This window comes from Oryx dammah, unplaced genomic scaffold (genome assembly GCF_014754425.2).
Source record: "Oryx dammah isolate SB20612 unplaced genomic scaffold, SCBI_Odam_1.1 HiC_scaffold_29, whole genome shotgun sequence".
NCBI lineage: Eukaryota > Metazoa > Chordata > Mammalia > Artiodactyla > Bovidae > Oryx > Oryx dammah.
Window position 1 is genome coordinate 4,181,437 of NW_024070213.1, and position 22,494 is coordinate 4,203,930.

At 48.3% G+C, this 22,494-nt stretch overlaps 2 protein-coding genes across 3 annotated transcripts in view; one reads left to right on the plus strand and one right to left on the minus strand.

The window, feature by feature from the left end:
• Positions 1-1,016: 1,016 nt before the first annotated feature.
• Positions 1,017-12,842, minus strand: RIBC2 (RIB43A domain with coiled-coils 2). Its single transcript, XM_040234551.1, has 7 exons — positions 12,521-12,842; positions 11,618-11,699; positions 8,692-9,036; positions 6,946-7,064; positions 5,333-5,560; positions 2,446-2,612; positions 1,017-1,262 (listed from the first exon to the last, which is right to left on the minus strand). Exons 1-7 carry the CDS (start codon positions 12,632-12,634, stop codon positions 1,184-1,186), a joined length of 1,134 nt encoding a protein of 377 aa, XP_040090485.1. The 5' UTR covers positions 12,635-12,842; the 3' UTR covers positions 1,017-1,183.
• A 138-nt stretch (positions 12,843-12,980) lies between these two features.
• Positions 12,981-22,494, plus strand: part of SMC1B (structural maintenance of chromosomes 1B) — an 81,292-nt gene continuing 71,778 nt past the window's right edge. For both annotated transcript variants that reach the window (XM_040234552.1, XM_040234553.1), the window contains exons 1-2: positions 12,981-13,089; positions 21,529-21,717. In XM_040234552.1, coding sequence (XP_040090486.1) covers positions 12,981-13,089; positions 21,529-21,717 — 298 coding nt within the window. The remainder of the gene's footprint in view (positions 13,090-21,528; positions 21,718-22,494) is intronic.

Genomic DNA, 22,494 nt, shown 5'->3' on the forward strand with positions numbered 1-22,494 from the left:
CTGACCAATAACGTGTGAGCAGAGGTGACATGTACATTTCCCGAGAACCGTGGCCCAGGTGTGCTGCATGCGACCCCATATCTTCTTCCTTCCCGACATTTCCTCCTGGCTGGCCACAGTGTGACGACGTCATGGGAGGTGGCGGGGCAGTGAGGCAGGACCATTCAAGTAGGGCTCTGACAAGAGGAGCAAATAAACCGCTGCCTTTTTGGCCACTCTGGTTTTGGGTCTCGTTATGGGAGCCAGGGGGCTTCCCAGGGGACTTGGTGGGTAAAGGATCCTCCTGCAACGCAGGAGACACAGGTTCCATTCCGGGGTCGGGAAGATCCCCTGGAGGAGGGCATGGCGGCCGGCTCCAGTATCCTGGCCTGGAGAATCCCATGGACAGAGGAGCCTGGTGGCTACAGTCCATGGGGTCGCAATGAGTCTGACGCGACTGAAGTGGGAGCACATACGCATGGGAGCCAGGAGAGAGAAGTGCTTGAGAGCCAGATTCTGCGAGTTTGACCCCAGGTCCACCGATTTCCGTCAGAGTGACCTCAGGGAAGTCACTTAAAGTGTCTACAGCTCGGGCTCTTCACTTGTGAGTGATGAAAACACCCGCCCCTGGGTGCTGTGAGGGAGCAATTAGTTCATTCCACGTGAAGCAGGTAAAGTGATTCCCGTGGGGACTTCCCAGGAAGTCCAGGGGTGAAGACTCTGTGCTCCCAGTGCATGGGGCCGGGCTGGTCAGGGAATTAGATGAGAGTTTGCATGCCGAAACTAAAGGCTCCTGTGCACTGCAACAAAGCCTGAGGATCCCACATGCTGCAGCTAAGACCCTGTGCAGTCAAATAAAATTAAATTAATAAACATGACACTCTTAAAATAAATAAAGAAAATGATGCCTTTGAGTGTGGGTAATGTACCACTTGAACCGAGAGCCTGACTCACAGGCCTTCATCCCAGGGTCCCCAGCACTCAGAGGTGCTCTGGAGCCAGTCGGGGCGGAGTTGAGTGGACACGAATCCTCTTCATAGAAATACAGGAAGAGATTTAATCTTTGTCTACAATGGAAAAATTCAGTTCAAACGGTATTTCTGGACCAAAGGGTGCTTTTTTTTTTTTTTAAACAGATATGACTCTTCAAGGTAACTGCGCTTTACACATAAACGGTTCAGAGGAAAGGAAGGTGAATTTTTCCTTATCGACTTCCTGTATTAAATTGTGTGAAATAGTCTTCAGCAGCATAATTGGTACAGAGTTCTTTCATATGTTCTTTCCTGATAATAAAACAAGGAGAAAAAGAAATCAGCAAATGCCTGACTTCCTAAATGTTCTACTTTTTACTGGCGTCTTATCCCCAGGAGACACAATTCATCCCGGCACTACGCACTCAAGGGGAAGAAGGGGCATTTCGTCACTGCTGATGGGTTGGCCTGGTGTGCTGCAGTCCATGGGGTCACTAAGAGTCGGACACGGCTGAGCAACTGAACTGAACTGAACTGGCTGGTTAGCCGAGGGACCTGTGCGTGCGAGATGTGGGGTCATCTTAGAATTCCATGATGGTAAAGACGCTTGCTCCTCCCATTTGATTTCTGTGAGATGATCTCTTAATTCTCCCCATTTAGGCCCCCAAAGATGGAACCATCAGTTAACAGACATCTGATTGGAAAAAATACTTGTGGGTCTCCTCTGAGTTCAAGCCAGAGCTTGAAGAATAGAGAGATTAAAGAGTTAAATAATGTGTTTTTAGTGGCAGGTTCACCTACTGATCCGCATTTGACACTTTCCGTAGCTGGAGTCTGAACTACTCTGGGGGCCTGTCCTTAGGCAAGAAGAGACTGCCTCTTCTCGGCAGCTCAGGAACCCCTCCCTCTGCCCAGTGGGCCCTCCCTGCGGTGGGCAGCTGGCACCTTTGTCCCCTGTGTCTGGGCCACATGCCTCCTCCTGGAAGCCCACCTGGAGTCCTCCCCTGGGGCTCCTGGGGCCCTCCGTGAACTCCGTTACCAGCACCTGTGTCCAGGCCCTCTGGGCTTTGCTGGTGCCTAGGTGAGGACTGTCCAGGGACTGGTATTTATGGAATGTGGGCACAGGGCAGTCTCAGTCCCTCCCTGGCCTGCGTGGGGACCGATGGCTTCCTAGCACTTGATTTCTGGCTTCCTAGCTCTGAGCCTTTTCCCCGCTCCTCTTTACCGGGTGGCCGTGCTAGAGCCCCACTCACTGCTGCTATGGGCGGGCGGCGGGGGGCGCTTTGGTGAAAGATACCCCAAGGGTCCTGAGCCTGTGGGCGGGAAAGATTCAGGGAAGGTGAGCCAAAGGTCCAGGAAAGGTCGGTGGTTGCTCCCTGGGCCCTGCAGGACACCAGCGCTCATCTCCCCTTTCCCCAGGCCTGGTGCCGTGGATGGTACTCCCAGTTTCCAGCCACCCCCTGCCCCCTCCACCGCCCCCCGGCCCAGCACTCACTGCAGGAGCTGCTCCCTGGCCAGGCTGAGGTTGCTGCAGTCCAGGGCCCTGCGCAGCCCACGCTGCAGGCGCTGCTGCTGCCGCTCAAACAGCAAGGTGGCCCGAGCCTTCTGAATCCGCCACTGGTCCCAGTCCACGTCTCGCTGGCGCTCTTCCTCCTGGAGCCTCTACAGAGAGGAGAGGCGACTCACCACCACCTGTCCCCCAGCAGAGCCCCAGAGGGGACTCCCCTGGTGGGCCGGTGGCTAAGGCTCTGAGCCCCCAATGCAGGGGGCCTGGATTCGATCCCTGGGCGGGGAACTAAGATCCCATGTGCCACACTGAATTCACATGGTGCAATAAAGACCCTGCATGCCACAGCTAAGACCCTACGTAGCCAAATAAAATAAAGTAATTAAAAAAAAAAAAAGCCTGGCTATGCTCTAATTCCTGGCTACGCTCTAATTCGGAGAAGGCAATGGCACCCCACTCCAGTACTCTTGCCTGGAAAATCTCATGGATGGAGGAGCCTGGTAGGCTGCAGTCCATGGGGTCGCTAAGAGTCGGACACGACTGAGCGACTTCACTTTCACGCATTGGAGAAGGAAATGGCAACCCACTCCAGTGTTCTTGCCTGGAGAATCCCAGGGACGGGGGAGCCTGGTGGGCTGCCGTCTATGGGGTCGCACAGAGTCGGACACGACTGAAGCGACTTAGCAGCAGCAGCATGCTCTAATTAAAAAAAAAAAGAATTGGGAATGATATGGGCACACAGAAGCCCACCACTAAGAGAGTATTCTTATCGTGATCTCAACTTCCCAAATTATGTCCTTGTACAGAAGAGGAGCTAGGGACAGGACACCAGCAGGCAGGTGGGGGGTGGGGGAGGGGTCTTCTGAGTGTGGGATTTCACGTGGGATGCTTTCTTCTCGTGTTTCTCTAGCTTCTTATTTGGAGGAGACAATGGCCCCCCACTCCAGGACTCTTGCCTGGAGAATCCCATGGATGGAGGAGCCTGGTGGGCTGCAGTCCCTGGGGTCGCTAGGAGTCGGACACGACTGAGCGACTTCCCTTTCATGTTCCACTTTCACGCATTGGAGAAGGAAATGGCAACCCACTCCAGTGTTCTTGCCTGGAGAATCCCAGGGACGGAGAAGCCTGGTGGGCTGCCATCTATGGGGCTGCACAGAGTCAGACATGACTGACGTGACTTAGCAGCAGCAGCAGCTTCTTATTAATTTTCTACAGAGACTGAAAATCAGACCAGAAATGCTGCTCTCGGGACAGATGGCCAACCTTCCTTGCCAGGCAGTCGGGCTGAACTACCGTTGTGAAGGGCAGAGCCGAGCCTGGCGAAGGTGGCCATGTCCCCTGCGTCCTGACGCCAGCCTCAGGCTCCTTCCACTTTGGGCTAACTCCCCTGCCTCACCCCTTGGCTGCTGTCTGTTTCCCCTCCTAAGGCGAGGTGCCCGACCTGCTCCCCATCTCCTGGTCCAGGCCACTACCCCTCCCTCTTCCCGTGCCCGTCTGCTGGGAAGCTCACACCGACCACAGTGTCACACCGACCACAGCATCACATGGAGTGTGGCTGTCATCTGCAGACCCCGTGGGAGCCTCGCCCATCCTCTGCAGGTCTGAGAATGTCTCCAAATCTCTCTCCTGTTGTGATTTCACGTCATTTCAGCATACTCAGAAATGACCCTTTCTCTGCTTCCCAGTGATTCTGCCTCTTCTCCAAAGACCCCCTTCCAATCTCAGCCATCCTCCCCCAGGGGGCAAATGATGCCCATGGTTCTCGAACTCCAGCGGGTATCAGAAGCCCTGGCGGGGCGGGGGCACTTGCTGAGTGTTCCCAGTTCAGTAGACCTGGCGAGGGCCTGAGGATCTCCATCGCTCAGTTCCTAGGTGCGGCTGGCCCAGACGGCCTGCTTTGGGAAGCTCTGCTCTCACCCTGTTGTTGCCAATACCACCCCCCTCCGGAGTCTCACCTTGGAGTCCCATCCACCGCAGGGAGGACCTGCCCCTCTTTCTCCACACCCTCGTTCCCACGAGGTTCCCCCACGCTGGGACTGCCAGTCCTCGGACTCGACACCCCTCCTCGGCCCCTTGAACTCCATGTGTCCTTATCTTCCTCCTCATTCAGCCCAGCGTCCACAGCTGACACCCCCTGGCAGACACCTGGGCACCCTGAGCCTCCCACCTGGTCCCACTTGCCAGGCAAGCTCTGACCATCGTTGAGTCCCAGCTCTCCCGTAATAGGCGACCATGGCCCTATTCACAAGGGTCGCTTCAAGTTCATGACCGGGACTCAAAGTAGGGGGAATGGGGAGCTGGGGCTTCCCGGCCACTTGCCCCATCCCCTTTCCAGATGACCTTTGAGCACTTTTGTTCTTGCAAAACTCCTACCACTCCCCCTCCGTTGCTGACCACTCTCCTACTTCACCAGGAAATAGGGGCTCCAGAGAAGCCCCTCAAGGCAATACAGCCCTACCCACCCCCCACCCTGTGGCTGCGGTCAAGGCCATGGTCCTTGCAGTTTCTGTCCCCGCAGAGAGAAGCCTCTCCCCAGGTGACTCCCTCCACCTTCAGACGTTTGTTTCAAGGTCTTGAGTCCCATGATGACCCTCCTCACTCCCAGCACTCTCAGCCCCCCTACCCCAGCCTCCTCCCCTGCCCAGCACCCAGCTCCTGCAGGATCACTCCACTCTTGTCCTCCGCGACAAATGGAACATAGGCTCCTTGAGGGCAGCTTCTGGGGCCCAGTGTGACAGCAGCTATAACTAGATGCTCCAGGAAGGCGGGAGGGAGCACAGAGCCACGTCTGAGGGCTGGGTTGGGTGGAGAGGGGTGGTGGTGGAGGGAACAGTGGGGGGCTGGGGGCTTGGGGAAGCGGGGAGGGGACGGGCACCAGCTTCTCCTGGACTTGCTGTTTCTGCACCAGGCGGATCTCCTCCAGCTGCTCCTGGCTCATGCCCTTCCAGCGGTCGGGCACCACGCGATGCGACCCGAAGGAGCTGGCTGCCTGCTGCGGGTTCTCTGAGAGCAGGTCCCCACGCAGCAGGCTGGAGATCTCGGCTAGGTTGTCCTCCTGTTCTTGTTTTCTCTCTTGGATTTTCTTTTCTGCTGACTCCAGGGCCTGTGCAGGGGAAGATATTAAGGAGGACGCTCTGAAGGGGCCTCCCTGGTGGCTCAGACAGTAAAGAACCCACCTGCCATGCGGGAGACCCGGCTTCCATCCCTGGGTCGGGAAGATCCCCTGGAGGAGGGCATGGCAACCCACTCCAGGATTCTTGCCTGGAGAATCCCACAGACAGAGGAGCCTGGCGGGCTACCGTCCCTGGGGTTGCAAAGAGTCGGACACGACTGAGCAACTCAACGCATTGTCTGAGTGAGCCTGGTGGGACTGAGGCACAGGCTGGCAAACCTTGAAGGGGCCCTTGAAGGAAGAATGTGCTGAACAGGGCTCCTGGGCGGGTGGGTGGAGACTTATCAGTATGGACGTGGGGAGGTCCCTGGACCCCTGGCTGCCTGGGCGATGCTAGGCGAGCGGGCTGGGCTCAGAGGATCATTACCAGTTGGTCACGTGCATAATCCCGGCAGGTCTTTGTCTGCGGTGATTTGCCAGAACAGGGAGCGGCCTCCCCCCGTTAGGTGGCCATCTCCCCTCGGCTTGGCCTCACCCACCCCCAGGACAGGGCTATGTACCCTTCCCTGTGGTCCTGGTCACCCTGGGCCAGCGCCAGGCCACAAAGAACCGCCAACCAAGAGATTTGCAGAAGTGGTGATTTCTAAAAGGTGTTCCTACTGCCCAGCAACCTCAGTCCCCAAGACAAATTTCTGGTCAAATCCCTGCTTACATGAAGGCGATGGGTAGAAGGGACAGGCCCTGGCTATGTGACCTGCAGCTAGACACCTTCCCTCTCTGGGCTAGAGTTATTTCTCTGTCAAGTCAAGAGAACGATGAAACCAGTTCTCTCTAATATTGGACAGATGGGGCACTTTGCTAGGCGCCCTCAGAAGCAGGTGCTAACAAGGAGGCCAGCCTGACTGTATTACGTAAGCGCATGCTTTGTCATTGGACAGGTCTGATTTGAATACTGGACTTCTAATATTTGGAAGTCTAGTGTTTACATCTGCCAAAGCAAATCAGATTAGTACTCAGCTGTCTCTAAGAAAGTCCATTCCTCCCTCTGAGCCTGTTTCTTGATCAGTTGAGTTCATGGTGCCTCTCGGACAGGGCTGTTGAACACAGTGACTAATAAGATCAGATAATTGTTGCAGAGATTAAAAAAAAAACATATTCTGGGAGTCCACCAGTGGTGTAGTGGTTAGGATTCCTGGGCTTTCACTGCCATTGTCTGGGTCCAGCCCCTGGCCGGGGAACTGAGATCCTGCAAGCCACGTGGCATGGCAAAACAACAACAACCACCATGGCTATCACTGATGAGTTGAGAATGCTGGGACACTCAGGGAGGTAGCTGTGTGTCTTCCTTCCCCTCCAGACAGGCCTGGGGTATACACCTGGTTCATGTTGAATTCTTTCACAGTTGCACAAACTGCCTTCCTGGTGGCGGTTTCCAGATTCTGTAAGTGCTTGGCTGTCTCATCAAACTGTAGCCTTGTCTTCAAGTAGAGATCCTCTGAAAGGAAGGAAAATACAGTCAAAGCATGCGTGCCTGCCCAAGGCTCCTTCCCAGATGTGCAGAGCGCCCTGTGGAGTGTTGTTTCTGCATCTGCTTCTCATCACGCACCCATCAGAAGAAGGGGGGTGCAGTGGAAGGCTCATGGGAGACACAGATGAGTTAACTCAAGCCAAGCTCTTAGACCAGTGCCCGGCAGCATTAGCAATCATCACTGTGGCCTGGTAATGTCTACGGACACGACTGAGCACACTTATCTGTGGTACCAAGGGAGAAGGGCTTAGGGGGCAGTGTAGTAGGAGATAAGGTCAGACTGTGAAGGCCTTGCTGGTACTTGAAATAAATTTGGTTTTGATTGAGTAAGTGTGTTAGTCGCTCAGTCGAGTCTCTGTGACCCTGTGGACTATAGCCCATCAGGCTCCTCTGTCCACGGAGTACTCCAGGCAAGAATACTGGAGTGGGTTGCCATGCCCTTCTCCAGGGGATCTTCCTGATCAAACCTGGGTCTCCCAGATTGCAGGCATATTCTTCGCCAACTGAGACAATCATTAATGAGTAAAGTAAGAAGCTATTGGTTTTGAACAAAGGATCCCACTTAATTTTTTATTTTTGGCCATGCTGTGAGTCATGTGGGATCTTAGTTCCCCGACCAGGGACTTAAGCCATGTCCCCTGCATTGGGAACATGGAATCGAAACCGCTGGAGCACCAGGGAAGTAGCAGCTTTATGTGTATATATATTTGCCTTGGCACGTGGGATCTTTGCTGTGGCAAGCAGGCTCTAGAGCTCACAGGCTCAGCAGTTGCCACGCAGGCTTAGCTGTGCCATGGCATGCGGGATCTTAGTTGCCCTACCAGGGATCAAACCCGCGTCCCCTGCACTGGATGTCAGATTCTCAACCACTGGACTACCTGGGAAGTCCCCGAGCAGTTTAACTTTTTAACAGGATCATTCTGGCTATTGGGCTGAGAAGAGCGTGTAGGGAGACAAGGGCAGAAGCTGGGAGGCCAGTCAGAGGTTATTTCGGTGATCCAGTCGGGATGTGCTGGCCTTTGAGTCTGGTGGTGGTGATGGAGGCAGTGATGGTGCTTGGAACTTGATACGACTTGCTGCAGGAGTGCGTGCGGCGTCTGAGAGGAAGGAAGGAGCCAGGGTGACCTGGTTTGGGCTGGCGCAACAGGAAGAACAGAGCTCCCATCGATGGAGGTGGACCGTCAGGTTCGGGGGATGATCCAAGTGTCTTACTAGACACGAACTGACATAGGCTAGGCCTTTGTCTTTCCCACTGTCTTCCCAGCAGGCTGTGAGCACACTAAGGGTCAGACCAATGCTGAGTTACCCTGGGCTCCAGGATCCCACGGGCGCCCTGACAGACCACAAGCTCAGGAAGTGTTTCCTGCATGATGGACGTGTGGCTAAAGACGTCCAAATCCTGAAACATGGGTTCTGGGGTCTCTTTGTTTGGCCATGTGGCTAAAGTAGCCTATCAGTGAGGCTTAAGAGACAAAAATGAAACAAGAAAAAAAAAACACTGGAGTTGATTTTTCTTTTTTTGTTTGTTTGTTTTTGTGGGGGTTGATTTGTTAAACAAAGTATTGAGACCCACTTGTCTCTTTTGTTCTGTTACCTGCACATTTTTGGTTCTCCCGGCCAGTCATCCATTCCTTTTGCTGTTGCAGGGACCATTCCCTGTTTTGTTCCTCTTGGAATTTCTTCCTCAGATGGTAGTTTAAATCCTCTCCCATGAATTTCTGCATTCCTGATATTGTATTCCAAGCATCATAATCTGACTGCCGGGCTGGACGATCTTTCTTAAGGGCTAGGGGGTCAGAGAGGTCAAATTCACGGCGCGTTTCCGGCCTCTGAAAGCTCTGTTGGAAATCATTGATAGCTTTACAGAGATTTTTCCTATCTCTCCTTTCCCGGTTTTCTGATATGCATGCGATCTTGTCATTTTGTCTCATTTCAGCAGCTAGAAAAGATACAGCATATTTATTAGCGGAAGATTCAGAGGAAAGAAAGAAATTTGAATCTCCTCCCCAAAATAATTTTTAGTGATTCTAAAAGTCATCCAACTCTCCCAAAGGTTAACACAACCATTAAAGGATTAGAATTCTGAATATAAAGAAGCACCTACAAATTAACTTTAAAACAAACAACCTAACCACAAAAGGGGCAAAGGAAGGGAAAAGGCAAATCACTACAGAGAAACCGGAATGATCAATAAGCTTGTGAAAAGATAATCAACCACTCGAGATGGGAAACATCCAATGAATTTAAGAAACATTTTAAAATGCTAAAAATAGCAGGTATTAGGAAGGATATGGAGAGACGCAGAGGTTTCTAACTTACTGCTTGTGAAAGTGTGACTTGGTACTTTTGTAACCATGGAAAGCAACTTGCCAACATCCCCTAAAACTGAAAACGCACACATCCTATGACCTGTGAATTCCACGTCCAGGTCCACCAGGAACATGAGCCCTGGGACACAGTGCAGGATTTTTTGCAATTATTTAAAAAAAAATTGGAAAAAATCTAAATCAGCCACCAGCAGAGGAAAAAGAGGAAGCAGAGGAAAAAGAAACTGTGGTTAAAACTCATAGAAGAAAATATCATAAAGGAATTAAAATGAATATTCTGTATGGAGATCACCTCTAAGTTCCCAAAATAGGTTGCTGAATTTCTTAAATGTTGCAAAAGGATACATTCAATATCTTTTATGTAAAAATGTAAAATACACACACAAATTTTATATTGTCATGGATAAACCTACATGAAGGGTACAAGTACAGAAACACGCATGGGAATGATCACATTTCTGAGGAGGGGAGAAGAGGAAAATGGTAAGATGGAGGAGAGCTTTAGCTACTTCTGTGTAACATTTAATTCTCAAAAATCATTCTCAATATAAGATATCTAAAGCCAGGTTGGCAAAATGTTCACATCTAGTCTGGTGGAGGGTATATGTATGTCTGTCACATCATTTCTGTAAGTTTGAATTACTTTGGTAAAAAATTTTATTGAAGTATAATTGATTTACATTGCTGTGTTAATTTCTGCTGTACAGCAAAGTGATTCAGTTATACATATATATATATATTCTTTTTCATATTCTTTTCCATTATGGTTTATCACAGGTTTCGATTACTTTTACACTACAATTTTAAAAGAAAGTATGAAACACTGTAAAGAAGAAAAGATCCTGATGCTGGGAAAGACTGAGAGCAGAAAGAGAGCAGGGTGACAGAGGATGAGATGGTTGGATGGCATCACTGACTCAATGGACATGAGTTTGAGCAAGCTCGGGGAGATGTGATGCTCAGGGAAGCCTGGCACACTGCAGTCTGGGGGGTCACAGAGTCAGACACAACCGAGCGACTGAACTGGCCTGATGAAGAAGCAAGTCAACTTCATCCATCACGCCATCGCTCCAAATTTACCACTGCTCATATTTCGGTATAGCTCCTTGGTGTCTTTTTCTAAACATATTTTTATATATTTTTTAACTTATGTATAGACATTGCTTTGCCGACTAAGGTCCGTCTAGTCAAGGCTATGGTTTTTCCAGTGGTCATGTATGGATGTGAGAGTTGGACTGTGAAGAAGGCTGAGCACCGAAGAATTGATGCTTTTGAACTGTGGTGTTGGAGAAGACTCTTGAGAGTCCCTTGGACTGCAGGGAGATCCAACCAGTCCATTCTGAAGGAGATCAGCCCTGGGATTTTTTTGGAGGGAATGATGCTAAAGCTGAAACTCCAGTACTTTGGCCACCTCATGTGAAGAGTTGACTCCTTGGAAAAAACTCTGATGCTGGGAGGGATTGGGGGCAGGAGGAGAAGGGGACGACCGAGGATGAGATGGCTGGATGGCATCACGGACTCGATGGACGTGAGTCTGAGTGAACTCCGGGAATTGGTGATGGACAGGGAGGCCTGGAGTGCTGCGATTCATGGGTTCGCAAAGAGTCGGACACGACTGAGTGACTGAACTGAACTGAACTTATGTATATTTATATATTTAAACTTAATTGATAACCCATTGTACATATAATTTTGTATCCTTTTTTTAATTCAAAAAATCCTTATGGTGCTTTAAAAGGCATTGTTGGACATAACCGGGGCAGAAATGAATACTATTTGAGAATCTGACCCACAAGCCAGAACACTTTTACTTGAACCATGCCTGGTTCTGAGTCAGCTCTGGGGTATGGGCTCAGTAGTGTGTGTTGTCTACTATTACCAGCTGTCCCTGGTAGAAGGTCTTGAGCTTTTGGCAGAGAATATGTGTGTGTATGAAGTTTTTCATACCTAGTTTTTTAAAGAAAACAGAGAAAAATTTACTTATCTGCGCACAATATATTTCCTACTCATATAGAATTCAATAGCTAATTTTCAAGTGTGGAAGAATTGGTGCATTAAGTTAACTGAGCACAAGAAACTGAAATTTTAAAAGGAAGAAGAGCATGAAAATGACAAGGCTTTACACACATGAGGAATGTAACCTGGGTCTAAAGGCACACAGCCCTGAACTATGGCCATTCAGAGAATGCTCACCAAAGGCTTCCTCTCTCGCTTTTTCAGTTGCTGCTTTTATGTTCTGGTCACAAACCTGAGCATCCCAGGCCATGGTGTCACCCTGGGAAAGGAAAACAATGGGAGAGAATAAGAGCCAGACAATTTTATTCAGTTGATAACAATCCTACTTATTTTTTTAGAAACCAAATCGTCTCATACCCAAATGCCCTTGTGTGCCTCTGTTGGTTCCTCAGCCTGTCTTAACTTTCCCCAGAGCTTCCTTCTCCCTTTCTTAGTCAGTAGGTCCTCATCCTTGGAACACTACTTAAGCATCCCCTCCTCAGCAGCAGCAGCAGCCTCCGGGAAGCCCTCTCTGCTTTCCTCTCCCAGCCCTAGTTGTGTTGACTTCCCTGCATTATAATATGGCCATTTTAACACCTGCCTCATCCACTGGGCTATCAACTTCACAAAGTCAAGGACCGTCTTATCCCTCATCTCCAAGGCCTGGCTCAGGTTTGCCACAAAATAAGAACTCTCTCTACTGGCATTTGTCTGTTGAATGGACTGGAGGAAATCCCTGGCAATGTAGAAAGTCTGGCTCAGAGAGAGGAGAACCGCATTCCAGTCTCTGGCCACTAACTCCAGGTAAGCTCGCTCCCCGCTGCAGGACTCAATTTGCCTGACTGGCAAATGACAGGGAGCATTTTTCGGTCTTGTTCTGAGGTCTCCCACAATCTCCGCAAACTCAATACGTGGAACAATTCTTCCCGGCAAAGCTTGGATCCGTCCGCGGCTGTGCCTGGATCAAAAGTTTCATTCCAGTAGTTCATCATCTCTTGTCGCTCGCTGCTCCCCTCTCTTGTTTCTCCCGCCCCCTTGTCCCCCTCCCCTCCCCCACCATTCCCTCCTGGCTCCTCTCCCTTCCGATCCGGAGGGTCTCACCCCAATGATCCTGTTCCTGGCGTTGAAAATCCGTTTCTGCCTGCCCAGCTCCGTATATCTTCTTTTGGCCAGGACAAAATCCTCCTGCAGGTCCTTGGGCTGTGCTACCTCCATGACTGCGAATTGCTAAGAAATTCTAAAAGGTTTCAAAAACAAGCGAGATTAAAAGAAAAAACAACAAAAATAAAACAAGCTCAAGCCCAGCGAGGCTGGCTCCCTAGGAGTCCGGGCAGCTGGGATGCGAGCCTGCCCAAGAGGCTTTCAACGGCCTTCTCTCACTGCCCCAGAGGCCTGGAGTCTCGGTTTCCTCGGAAACGTAAACAACTCCGGTTGCTAAGAAACAGCGCAGGGCTCGCAGGTGTTCTCGCTTTCCTCTCGCGAGACCGAGACCGCACGAGGCGCTTCCCGCACTTTTCCCGCCAGCGTGTGAGAACGCCCCTGAGGCGCGGAGGGCGCAGCCATGAGCCGTTTGGAAGTGCTGCTTGTGGAGAACTTTAAGTCGTGGCGGGGCCGCCAGGTCATAGGCCCCTTCAAGAGGTTCACCTGCATCATCGGCCCCAACGGCTCCGGTAACTCGGGACTAGAATGTCTTCTCCCGCCAGAGTCGGCTGAGCCGCTTCTTGCCTGAGGAAACGTGAGGGAGGCCTCAAGGCCTGGTCTCAGGCTCGACCCTCGCCACCCACCTCAGGGACGGGGTGGGATGGAGGATGGGGTGGGAAGCGACCCTCAGACTCCATCCAGGGCGGGTCGGAAGTGGCAGGGAGCCTCCTCTCGCCGTCCACCCGGCCAGCCGTCACCCTCGGCCCCGGCCCCCCCGACCGCAGCCCCAGGGGCCTGACGCTCCCCCGCTGCCCCAGCTCCCCGACTCCCTGACCGCACCCCCCAGGGGCCTGACCCTCCTCTGCTGCCCCAGCTCCCTGACCCTCAGACTGGACCCCCAGGGGCCTCACCCTCACCCTCTGCCCCGGCCCTCAGACCACACCCCCAGGGGCCTGACCCGCCTCCACTGCCCCAGCTCCCTGACCTCAGACCGCACCCCCCGGGAGCCTGACCCTCGCCAGCTGTCCCAGCTCCCCGACCCTCAGACTGTACCCCCAGGGGCCTCACCCTTACCCTCGTCCCAGCTCCCTGACCCTCAGACAGCACCCCCGGGAGCCTGACCCTCACCCTTGCCCCAGCTCCCTGACCCTCAGACTGCACCCCCAGGGGCCTGGGCTTCACTCACTGCCCCAACTCCATGATGCTCAGACCCCACCCAGGCCAGACCTCCGCCCTGCAGCCCCAGCCCCAGGGCTCCACCCTGGACTCTCCTCTCCTTCACTCCTGCTCCTCTGCCCTGTGGGTTCCTCCTCTTGCCCTTAGCCATGGTTGCTCTCCTCTCCATCCCCTTCCCTTTCTCATCTAAAAGGACATAATGGGAGTGAGATTGGGAGGAAGTCATTGGTTTCAAGGGGCTCAAACAACTGTTTGGATCCAAGGAACCCTCGCAGGAATATTATGGAAATGACTGCAATAATTGAGCTTTCCTCAAATTCCTGGTACCCTTCTTTTTGTTTAATCCTCACAAATGCATATAATTCCCATTTTACAGTGGAGGAAACTGAGGTTCAGAGGGTCCAGATGACTTTCCAAGATTGCCCAGTAAGTGGCAGAGTCTGGACTGGAATTGGGGCCTGGCCAGGTTCACCTTGGCTCCATGATTGAAAAGAGTTGGTTAATGACCCAAAGCAGGTGGGAGTAAGTTCTAAAACAATAGTGACCTTGAGATTTTTCCCAAATTTGGAGACTCCAATTTGGCTTTCTCAGTCCAGATTTCCTTTCTTAGCTCAGAAACCTTTTCTGAGTTGAAAGAGACCTGTTGCCTCAGTAAATTAATGTATATGTCAGATAGGAATAGGGCACTTAAATGTGTGCCTTTTGGGCACACCAAATCTCGAATATAATTATTGTGGAAGTGTAAAATTTCTGTTGCATTTTAAAAACGGCTGCTGTTTAAGGTTTTCTTTTGCACTTAGTATATGTGAAAGAATGTGCTTAGTTACTCAGTCCGCCTCTTTCCGACCCCGTGACTGTAGCCCACCAGGCTCCTCTGTCCATGGGGATTCTCCAGGCAAGCAACTGGAGTGGGTTGCTATGCCCTCCTCCAGGGGAACTTCCCGACCCAGAGATTGAACCCAGGTCTCCCGCATTCCAGGCAGATACTTTACTGTCTGAGCCACCAGGGAAGCCCACGTGAAAGAATACCTGAGCTTGGAGGTATTCACATATTTGATTTCCTTGCCTCTTCTCTGTAATATATTTCCTCATTTTCCCTTTACTCTATTATCAGAAAACATTGAAAAAATGATTACTGTAATCATTCCTGCATTGTTATCCTGACTCCACTCATTTATCAGGAAGTTACTGAGCCCACCACCAGGTGATTTTCACCTTTTAACTGATGATTATGTGAAGGGTTGCTCAGTTCCGTTTTGTATTTGCAATGGTGTGATACTTGGAATGAGTGTTTGTACAAAGTCTTGAACTCCACTCAGTACACTTGAACTGAGCTCAAGTGTCTTTTCATATGGTTAAGGGCCTTTTGTATTTCTCATTCTCTGAGTTGAACTGAACTGAACTGATTCTCTGAGTTGCCCTTTTTATGTTCTTTGCCCGTTTTTCTGGTGGGTTGTCTTAGAAATCTTTCTAAAATGTATCTGAAAAAGTCACTGCTATTCCTGAAATCCTTTGTAGCTTCCTGTAATCTTCAGCATCAAGTTTAATTTCTCTCTTTTCATTCCCGACCTTGCAAGCTTTGTTCCATCTCTGTATATTCAGTTCAGTTCTGTTCAGTTGCTCAGTTGTGTCCTGCTCTTTGAGACCCCATGGACTGCAGCATGCCAGGCTTCCCTGTCTGTCACCAACTCTGGAGCTTGCTCAAACTCATGCCCACTGAGTTGGTGATGCCATCCAACCATCTCATCCTCTGTCATCCCCTTCTTGTCCCACCTTCAATCTTTCCCAGCATCAGGGTCTTTTCAGATGAGTCAGTTCTTCACATCAGGTGGCCAAAGTATTGGAATTTCAGCTTCAGCATCAGTCCTTCCAATGAATATTCAGGACTCATTTCCTTTAGGATTGACTGGTTTGATCTTGTCGTCCAAGGGACTCTCTCTATCATTACTTACCCTTTTCTTACTAGAATGTGCTAAGTTGCTTCAATCTGTCTGACTCTCTGCAGTCCTATGGACTGTTACCCGCCAGGCTCCTCTGTCCATGGGATTCTCCAGGCAAGAATACTGGAATGGATAGCCATGGGGGACCTTCCCAACGCAGGGATCAAGCCAGAGTTTCTTATGTCTCCTACATTGGCAGGCGGGTTCTTTACCACTAGTGCCACCTGGGAAGTCCATTCTTAATAGAGTGGTACCTTCCTTTCCCAGGTGTACCAGTGATCAAGCTGTAACGGTTATGTTTACCTTCAGCATCGCTTCCCCAAACTTCTACTTCCTCTTTAAAATTTAGCCCAGAAGTGTCTCCTACAAAGCCTACTCAGAGTCTCCAGTAGTTAGTGCTGCTCCTAAGTGTTTCATAGTTCTTTGTGTATTAATTTTAGATTAGAACTTATTGTGGTAAGTTATAATTTCCTGCTTTTAGGGGTAAGAGTATAGATTTTGGAATTAGACACCTAACCCCCAAATATGATTGTTTGAGCATCTGCTTTTTTATTTATGAAATGAGGTTCAATAAAAATTGATAATATTCCCCACTGTAAGCACCTTAGGGGGAAATCCTACATACTGTTTCTTTATAGCCTCAGTAATTAGGAGAATGCCTGATTAATAGGTGTTCCATAAATGTTTATAGAATGAAGGAATGAATTTGAAGAGGCAAAATGGACTTTAGAATGGACTGGTTGGATCTCCTTGCAGTCCAAGGGGCTCTCAAGAGTCTTCTCCAACACCACACTTCAAAAGCATCAATTCTTCAGCGCTCAGCTTTCTTTATAGTCCAACTCTCACATCTGTGCATGACCATTGGAAAAACCATAGCCTTGACTAGACGGACCTTTGTGGACAAAGTAATGTCTCTGCTTTTTAATGTGCTGTCTAGGTTTGGTCATAACTTTCCTTCCAAGGAGTAAGCATCTTTTAATTTCATGGCTACACTCACTCTCTGCAGTGATTTTGGAGCCCCCAAAAATAAAGTCAGCCACTGTTTCCATTGTTTCCCCATCTATTTGCCATGAAGTGATGGGACCAGATGCCATGATCTTCGTTTTCTGAGTGTTGAGCTGTAAGCCAACTTTTTGACTCTCCTCTTTCACTTTCATCAAGAGGCTCTTTAGTTCCTCTTTGCTTTCTGCCATAAGGGTGGTGTCATCTGCATATCTGAGATTATTGATATTTCTCCCAGCAATGTTTCCAGCTTGTGTTTCCTCCAGCCTAGCATTTCTCATGATGTACTCTGCATATAAGTTAAACAAGCAGGGTGACAATATACAGCCTTGACGTACTCCTTTTCCTATCTGGAACCAGTCTGTTGCTCCATGTCCAGTTCTAACTGTTGCTTCCTGACCTGCATATAGGTTTCTCACATCTCTTTCAGAATTTTCCACAGTTTCTTATGATCCACACAGTCGAAGGCTTTGGCATAGTCAATAAAGCAGAAATAGATGTTTTTCTGGAACTCCCTTGCTTTTTCAATGGTCCAGCAGATGTTGGCAATTTGATCTCTGGTTCCTCTGCCTTTTCTAAAACTAGCTTGAACATCTGGAAGTTCACAGTTCACGTACTGCTGAAGCCTGGCTTGGAGAACTTTGAGCATTACTTACTAGCTTGTGAGATGAGTGTAATTGTGCTGTAGTTTGAGCATTCTTTGGCATTGCCCTTCTTTGGGATTGGAATGACAACTGACCTTTTCCAGTCCTGTGGCCACTGCTGAGTTTTCCAAATTTGCTGGCATATGGAGTGCAGCACTTTGACAGCATCATCTTTCAGGATTTGAAACAGCTCAACTGGAATTCCATCACCTCCACTAGCTTTGTTCATAGTGATGCTTCGTAAGGCCCACTTGACTTCACATTCCAGGATGTCTGGCTCTAGGTGAGTGATCACACCATTGTGATCATCTGGGTCGTGAAGGTCTTTTTTGTACAGTTGTTCTGTGTATTCTTGCCACCTCTTCTTAATATCTTCTGCTTCTGTTAGGTCCATACCATTTCTGTCTTTTATTGAGCCCATCTTTGCATGTAATGTTCCCTTGGTATCTCTGATTTTCTTGAAGAGATCTCTAGTCTTTCCCATTCTATTGTTTTCCTCTATTTCTTTGCACTGATCTCTGTGGAAGGCTTTCTTATCTCTCCTTACTATTCTTTGGAACTCTGCATTCAAATGGGCATATCTTTCCTTTTCTCCTTTGCTTTTGGCTTCTCTTCTTCTCACAGCTATTTGTAAGGCCTCCTCAGACAGCCATTTTGCTTTTTTGCATTTCTTTTTCTCGGGGATGGTCTTGATCCCTGCCTCCCGTACAATGACATGAACCTCCGTCCATAGTTCATCAGGCACTGTATCTATCAGATCTAGGCCCTTAAATCTATTTCTTCGTTCCACTGTATAATCATAAGGGATTTGATTTAGGTCATACCTGAATGGTCTAGTGGTTTTCCCCACTTTCTTCAATTTATGTCTGAATTTGGCAATAAGGAGTTCATGATCTGAGCCACAGTCAGCTCCCAGTCTTGTTTTTGCTGTCTGTATAGAGCTTCTCCATCTTTGGCTGCAAAGAATATAATCAATCTGATTTCGGTGTTGACCATCTGGTGATGTCCATGTGTAGAGTCTTCTCTTGTGTTGTTGGAAGAGGGTGTTTGCTATGACCAGTGTGTTCTCTTGGCAGAAATCTGTTAGCCTTTGCCCTGCTTCAGTCTGTACTCCAAGGCCAAATTTTCCTGTTATTCCAGGTGTTTCTTGACTTCCTACTTTTGCATTCCAGTCCCTTATAATGAAAAGGACATCTTTTTTGGGTGTTAGTTCTAAAAGGTCTTATAGGTCTTTATGGAACTGTTCAACTTCAACTGCTTCAGCGTTACTGGTTGGGGCATAGACTTGGATTACTGTGATATTGAATGGTTTGCCTTGGAAACGAACAGAGATCATTCTGTCGTTTTTGAGATTGCTTCCAAGTACTGCATTTCGGACCCTTTTGTTGACTGTGATGGCTACTCCATTTCTTCTAAGGGATTCCTGCCCACAGTAGTAGATATAATGGTCATCTGAGTTAAATTCATCGGTTCCAGTCCATCTTAGTTCGCTGATTCCTAGAATGTCGATGTTCAGTCTTGCCATCTCCTATTTGACCACTTCGAATTCATGGACCTAACATTTCCAGGTTCCTATGCAATATTGCTCTTTCCAGCATTGAACCTTGCTTCTATCACCAGTCCCATCCACAACTGGGTATTTTTTTTGCTTTGGCTCCATCCCTTCATTCTTTCTGGAGTTATTTCTCCACTGATCTCCAGTAGCATATTGGGCACCTACCAACCTGGGGATTTCATCTTTCAGTGTCCCATCTTTTGCCTTTTCACACTGTTCATGGGGTTCTCAAGGCAAGAATACTGAAGTGGTTTGCCATTCCCTTCCCCAGTGGTCCACATATTGTCAGACCTCTCCACCATGACCCTCCTGTCTTGGGTTGCCCCACACAGCATGGCTTAGTTTCGTTGAGTTAGACGAGCTGTGGTCCATGTGATTAGATTGGCCTGCTTTCTGTGATTGTGGTTTCAGTCTGTCTGCCCTCTGATGCCCTCTCTCAGCGCCTACCATCTTACTTGTGTTTCTCTTACCTTGGACGTGGGGTCTCTCTTCACGGCTGCTCCAGTGGAGCAGAGCCGCTGCTCCTTACCTTGGACGTGGGTGGGGAGGCATTTATTTTAGGCAGATTTTAAATAAGGATCGATGAAACTAATTTCTGTTTAAGTCTGTTATCATCAGACTTCATAACTTCAGTTAACGTTCTATATATGTAACCTACATATGCTCAGGTGGTAAAGAATCCACCTGCAATTCAGGAAACCCCTGTTCAATTCCTGGGTGGGAAGGATCCCCTGGAGAAGGGATAGGCTACCCACTCCAGTATTCTTGGACTTCCCTTGTGGCTCAGATGGTAAAGAATCCACCTGCAATGTGGGAGACCTGGGTTTGATCCCTGGGTTGGGAAGATCCCCTGGAGAAGGGAAAGGCTACCCACTCCAGTATTCTGGCCTGGAGAATTCCATGAACTGAATAGTCCATGAGGTTGCAAAGAGTCAGACATGACTGAGCGACTTTCACTTTCTGTATATGTAACCATCTTACAATAACTTTCAATCTGCAGATTATCTGTTAACCCCCCAAAAAGCTATGTTTCATACCAGTTAGTTAACTGAAACTTAGCTAAATATATTTGCAGCATTTTTAACCACTTCTAGTTCTTTTAAAAAAGACAATGAACTTCTAAGCCATATTTCCAGTGATTTGCGATATTCTTTTTTATGTTACTTTTTCTGCTTTTGGCACTAGAAATTTAAATTGCTTGTGGATATGAGGGAATGAATGTGAATAAGAAAAAACATTAAACAGAGATAGTTGTAGTTGAAATGACACTGCACCTTGGAAGTTGTTTTGTACTCTGTGCTCATGGTTGCAGAACAGTTTGCCATTTGAGTTGAGAGTCACCAAGACTACCCCCAGTTTTGGTGATTCACTGGGAGGACTCATAGGACTCAGCATATAGTTGTACCCAGGACTGTTACTCATAACAGTGAAAGGAAACAAAGAAAACTCTGCAAAGGGAAACGGCACACGAGGAACTCTAGGAAACCAGTTGCAAGGTTCCGTGAATCCTCCCCCAGTGAAGTCTCGCAGGACAGGCTTAATTCTTCCAGCAACAAGTTGTGACAACATATCTGAGATGTTGTTAACCAAAAACTCATTAAAGACTCAACTCTGAGGATTTATATTAGGGAATGGTCCCATAAGCACCTCCATTCCCCAAAATTCCAGACTGTGAGAAAGAAAGCAAGTGTTTAGCCTAGATCATATTGTTGATACAAACAGTTTAGGCGCAGTGATACATTCTTAACAGAAAGTGGTGGAGGGACTTCCCTGGCGGACCAAGGGATAAGACTCCATGCTGCTTCCCCCTCAAGGGGCTCGGGTTCACTTCCTGGTGAGGAACCAAGATCCCACAAGCCATGGGTGTGGCCAGAAAAAAGGAAGTGGTGGAAATCCGCACAGAATCCAGATCCGAATCCCATGATACCTGCTAACCTTGTAAGCAGAACTTTCATAGGATGACAGCCTTGCACATGCTCTGTAACTGATCTACACTGTCCAACACAAGCCAACCATAAATATTCTAGCAACCCTAGTCTAGCCCTTAAGGAAATCCTGAGGATACCCTTTTAAAAAGTGTGACACTTAAAATTGCTAAGGTGGAGATACCCGAAATTCAGAGAAGTTAAATGATTTGCCATGGTATAATACTTGATGGTGGGAGAGAGCTGAGGCCTAGATCTGGTATAGATCTTTACATTTATATCACTTAATACTTTACCATAGCTACACAGAAACCAGTTATCTACATAAAATTGTTCAGTCACATGCATTTTGAATACAGAAAAAAACAGTACTAGTTAGACATGTGTATCGGCTGTATTGGGCTTCGTAGGTGGCACTGGTGGTAAAGAACCTGCCTGCCAGTGCAAGAGACATAAGAGATGCGGGTTCCATCCCTGGATCAGGAAGATCCCCTGGAGAAGGAAGTGGCAACCCACTCCAGTATTCTTGTCTGGGGAATCCCATGGACAGAGGAGCCTGGTGGGCTGCCATCCACTGGGTCTCAAAGAGTTGGACACGATGAGAGTGACTTAGCACTAGTGCATCGGTTGTATTTCACTTTCCTTAGTAGCCTGGTTTCTCTGACACTGGGCAAGACTTCTTATCATTAAAATTAAATAACTCTTTTTCCTGTCTTTCCTTTCCCAGGGAAATCTAATGTAATGGATGCACTTAGTTTTGTAATGGGAGAAAAAATAGCTAATTTAAGAGTGAAAAATATTCAAGAACTCATTCATGGAGCACACATTGGAAAACCTGTTTCTTCTTCTGCAAGTGTAAAAATTGTATATTTGGAAGAAAGTGGAGAAGAGAAGACATTTGCAAGGACTATCCGAGGTATTTTTTTCCTTGGGGTAGCAGATATCAGAAGCAAATAATAGAACCTATTTGATTCTCCACTGGACTTTTCTTTAAGCAGAAATATTTATTCAGGTTCCCCTACTGTCAGTCAGTGGTTTTTCTTCCTGGTTATTAGGTTAAAATGAAAGAGGGAGTTTACCTCAAAGGTGGTGGTATCATAAAAGTTCTTCCTGAGATTCTTTATGTATCTTTATCCAGTTTTCCTGGTGATGAAGTAACTATAATAATGCATATTTTTGGTTTGTACAGAAAGTTTTTCCTACCACCAAAAACCAAATTGCATGAAATATTTGACTTTTTATTTTGTTAAGATATATTCACAAATCCTTGTATTTCCTGAGTAAATAAGATTCAGAGTTACATATATATATATTTCTGTTTATGCTAGGATTTTACTGGGTTTCTGTAAATAGATGCCTCTTGGTTGTTTTTTAAAAGTCCAAGATGAGGGTACTAGCATGGTTGGATGAAAGCTCTCTTCTGGTTGCAGACTTACCATTGTGGATGGGACTTGAGAGACTTGTAGGATCTCTTTATTTTATAAGCACCCTAATACTATTTATGGCAACCCACTCCAGTATTCTTGCCTGGAGAATCCCATGGACTGAGGAGCCTGGTGGGCTGCAGTCCACGGGGTCACAAAGAGTTGGACACGACTGAGTGACTTTACTTACTTACTTACTTAATACTATTTATGAGGGCTCCCTATCATAATCTAATCACCTCCTAAAGGTGTCACCCTCTAACACCATC

Coding starts and splice junctions, on each gene's coding strand:
- RIBC2 (XM_040234551.1), bottom strand. CDS start 12,634: ATGGAGGTAGCACAGCCCAAGGACCTGCAGGAGGATTTTGTCCTGGCC. Junction 7,065..8,691: donor GGAGAACCAAAAATGTGCAG/GTAACAGAACAA, acceptor CCTTCCTTTCAG/AGGATCTCTACTTGAAGACA. Junction 2,613..5,332: donor AGCAAGTCCAGGAGAAGCTG/GTGCCCGTCCCC, acceptor TCCTCTCTGTAG/AGGCTCCAGGAGGAAGAGCG.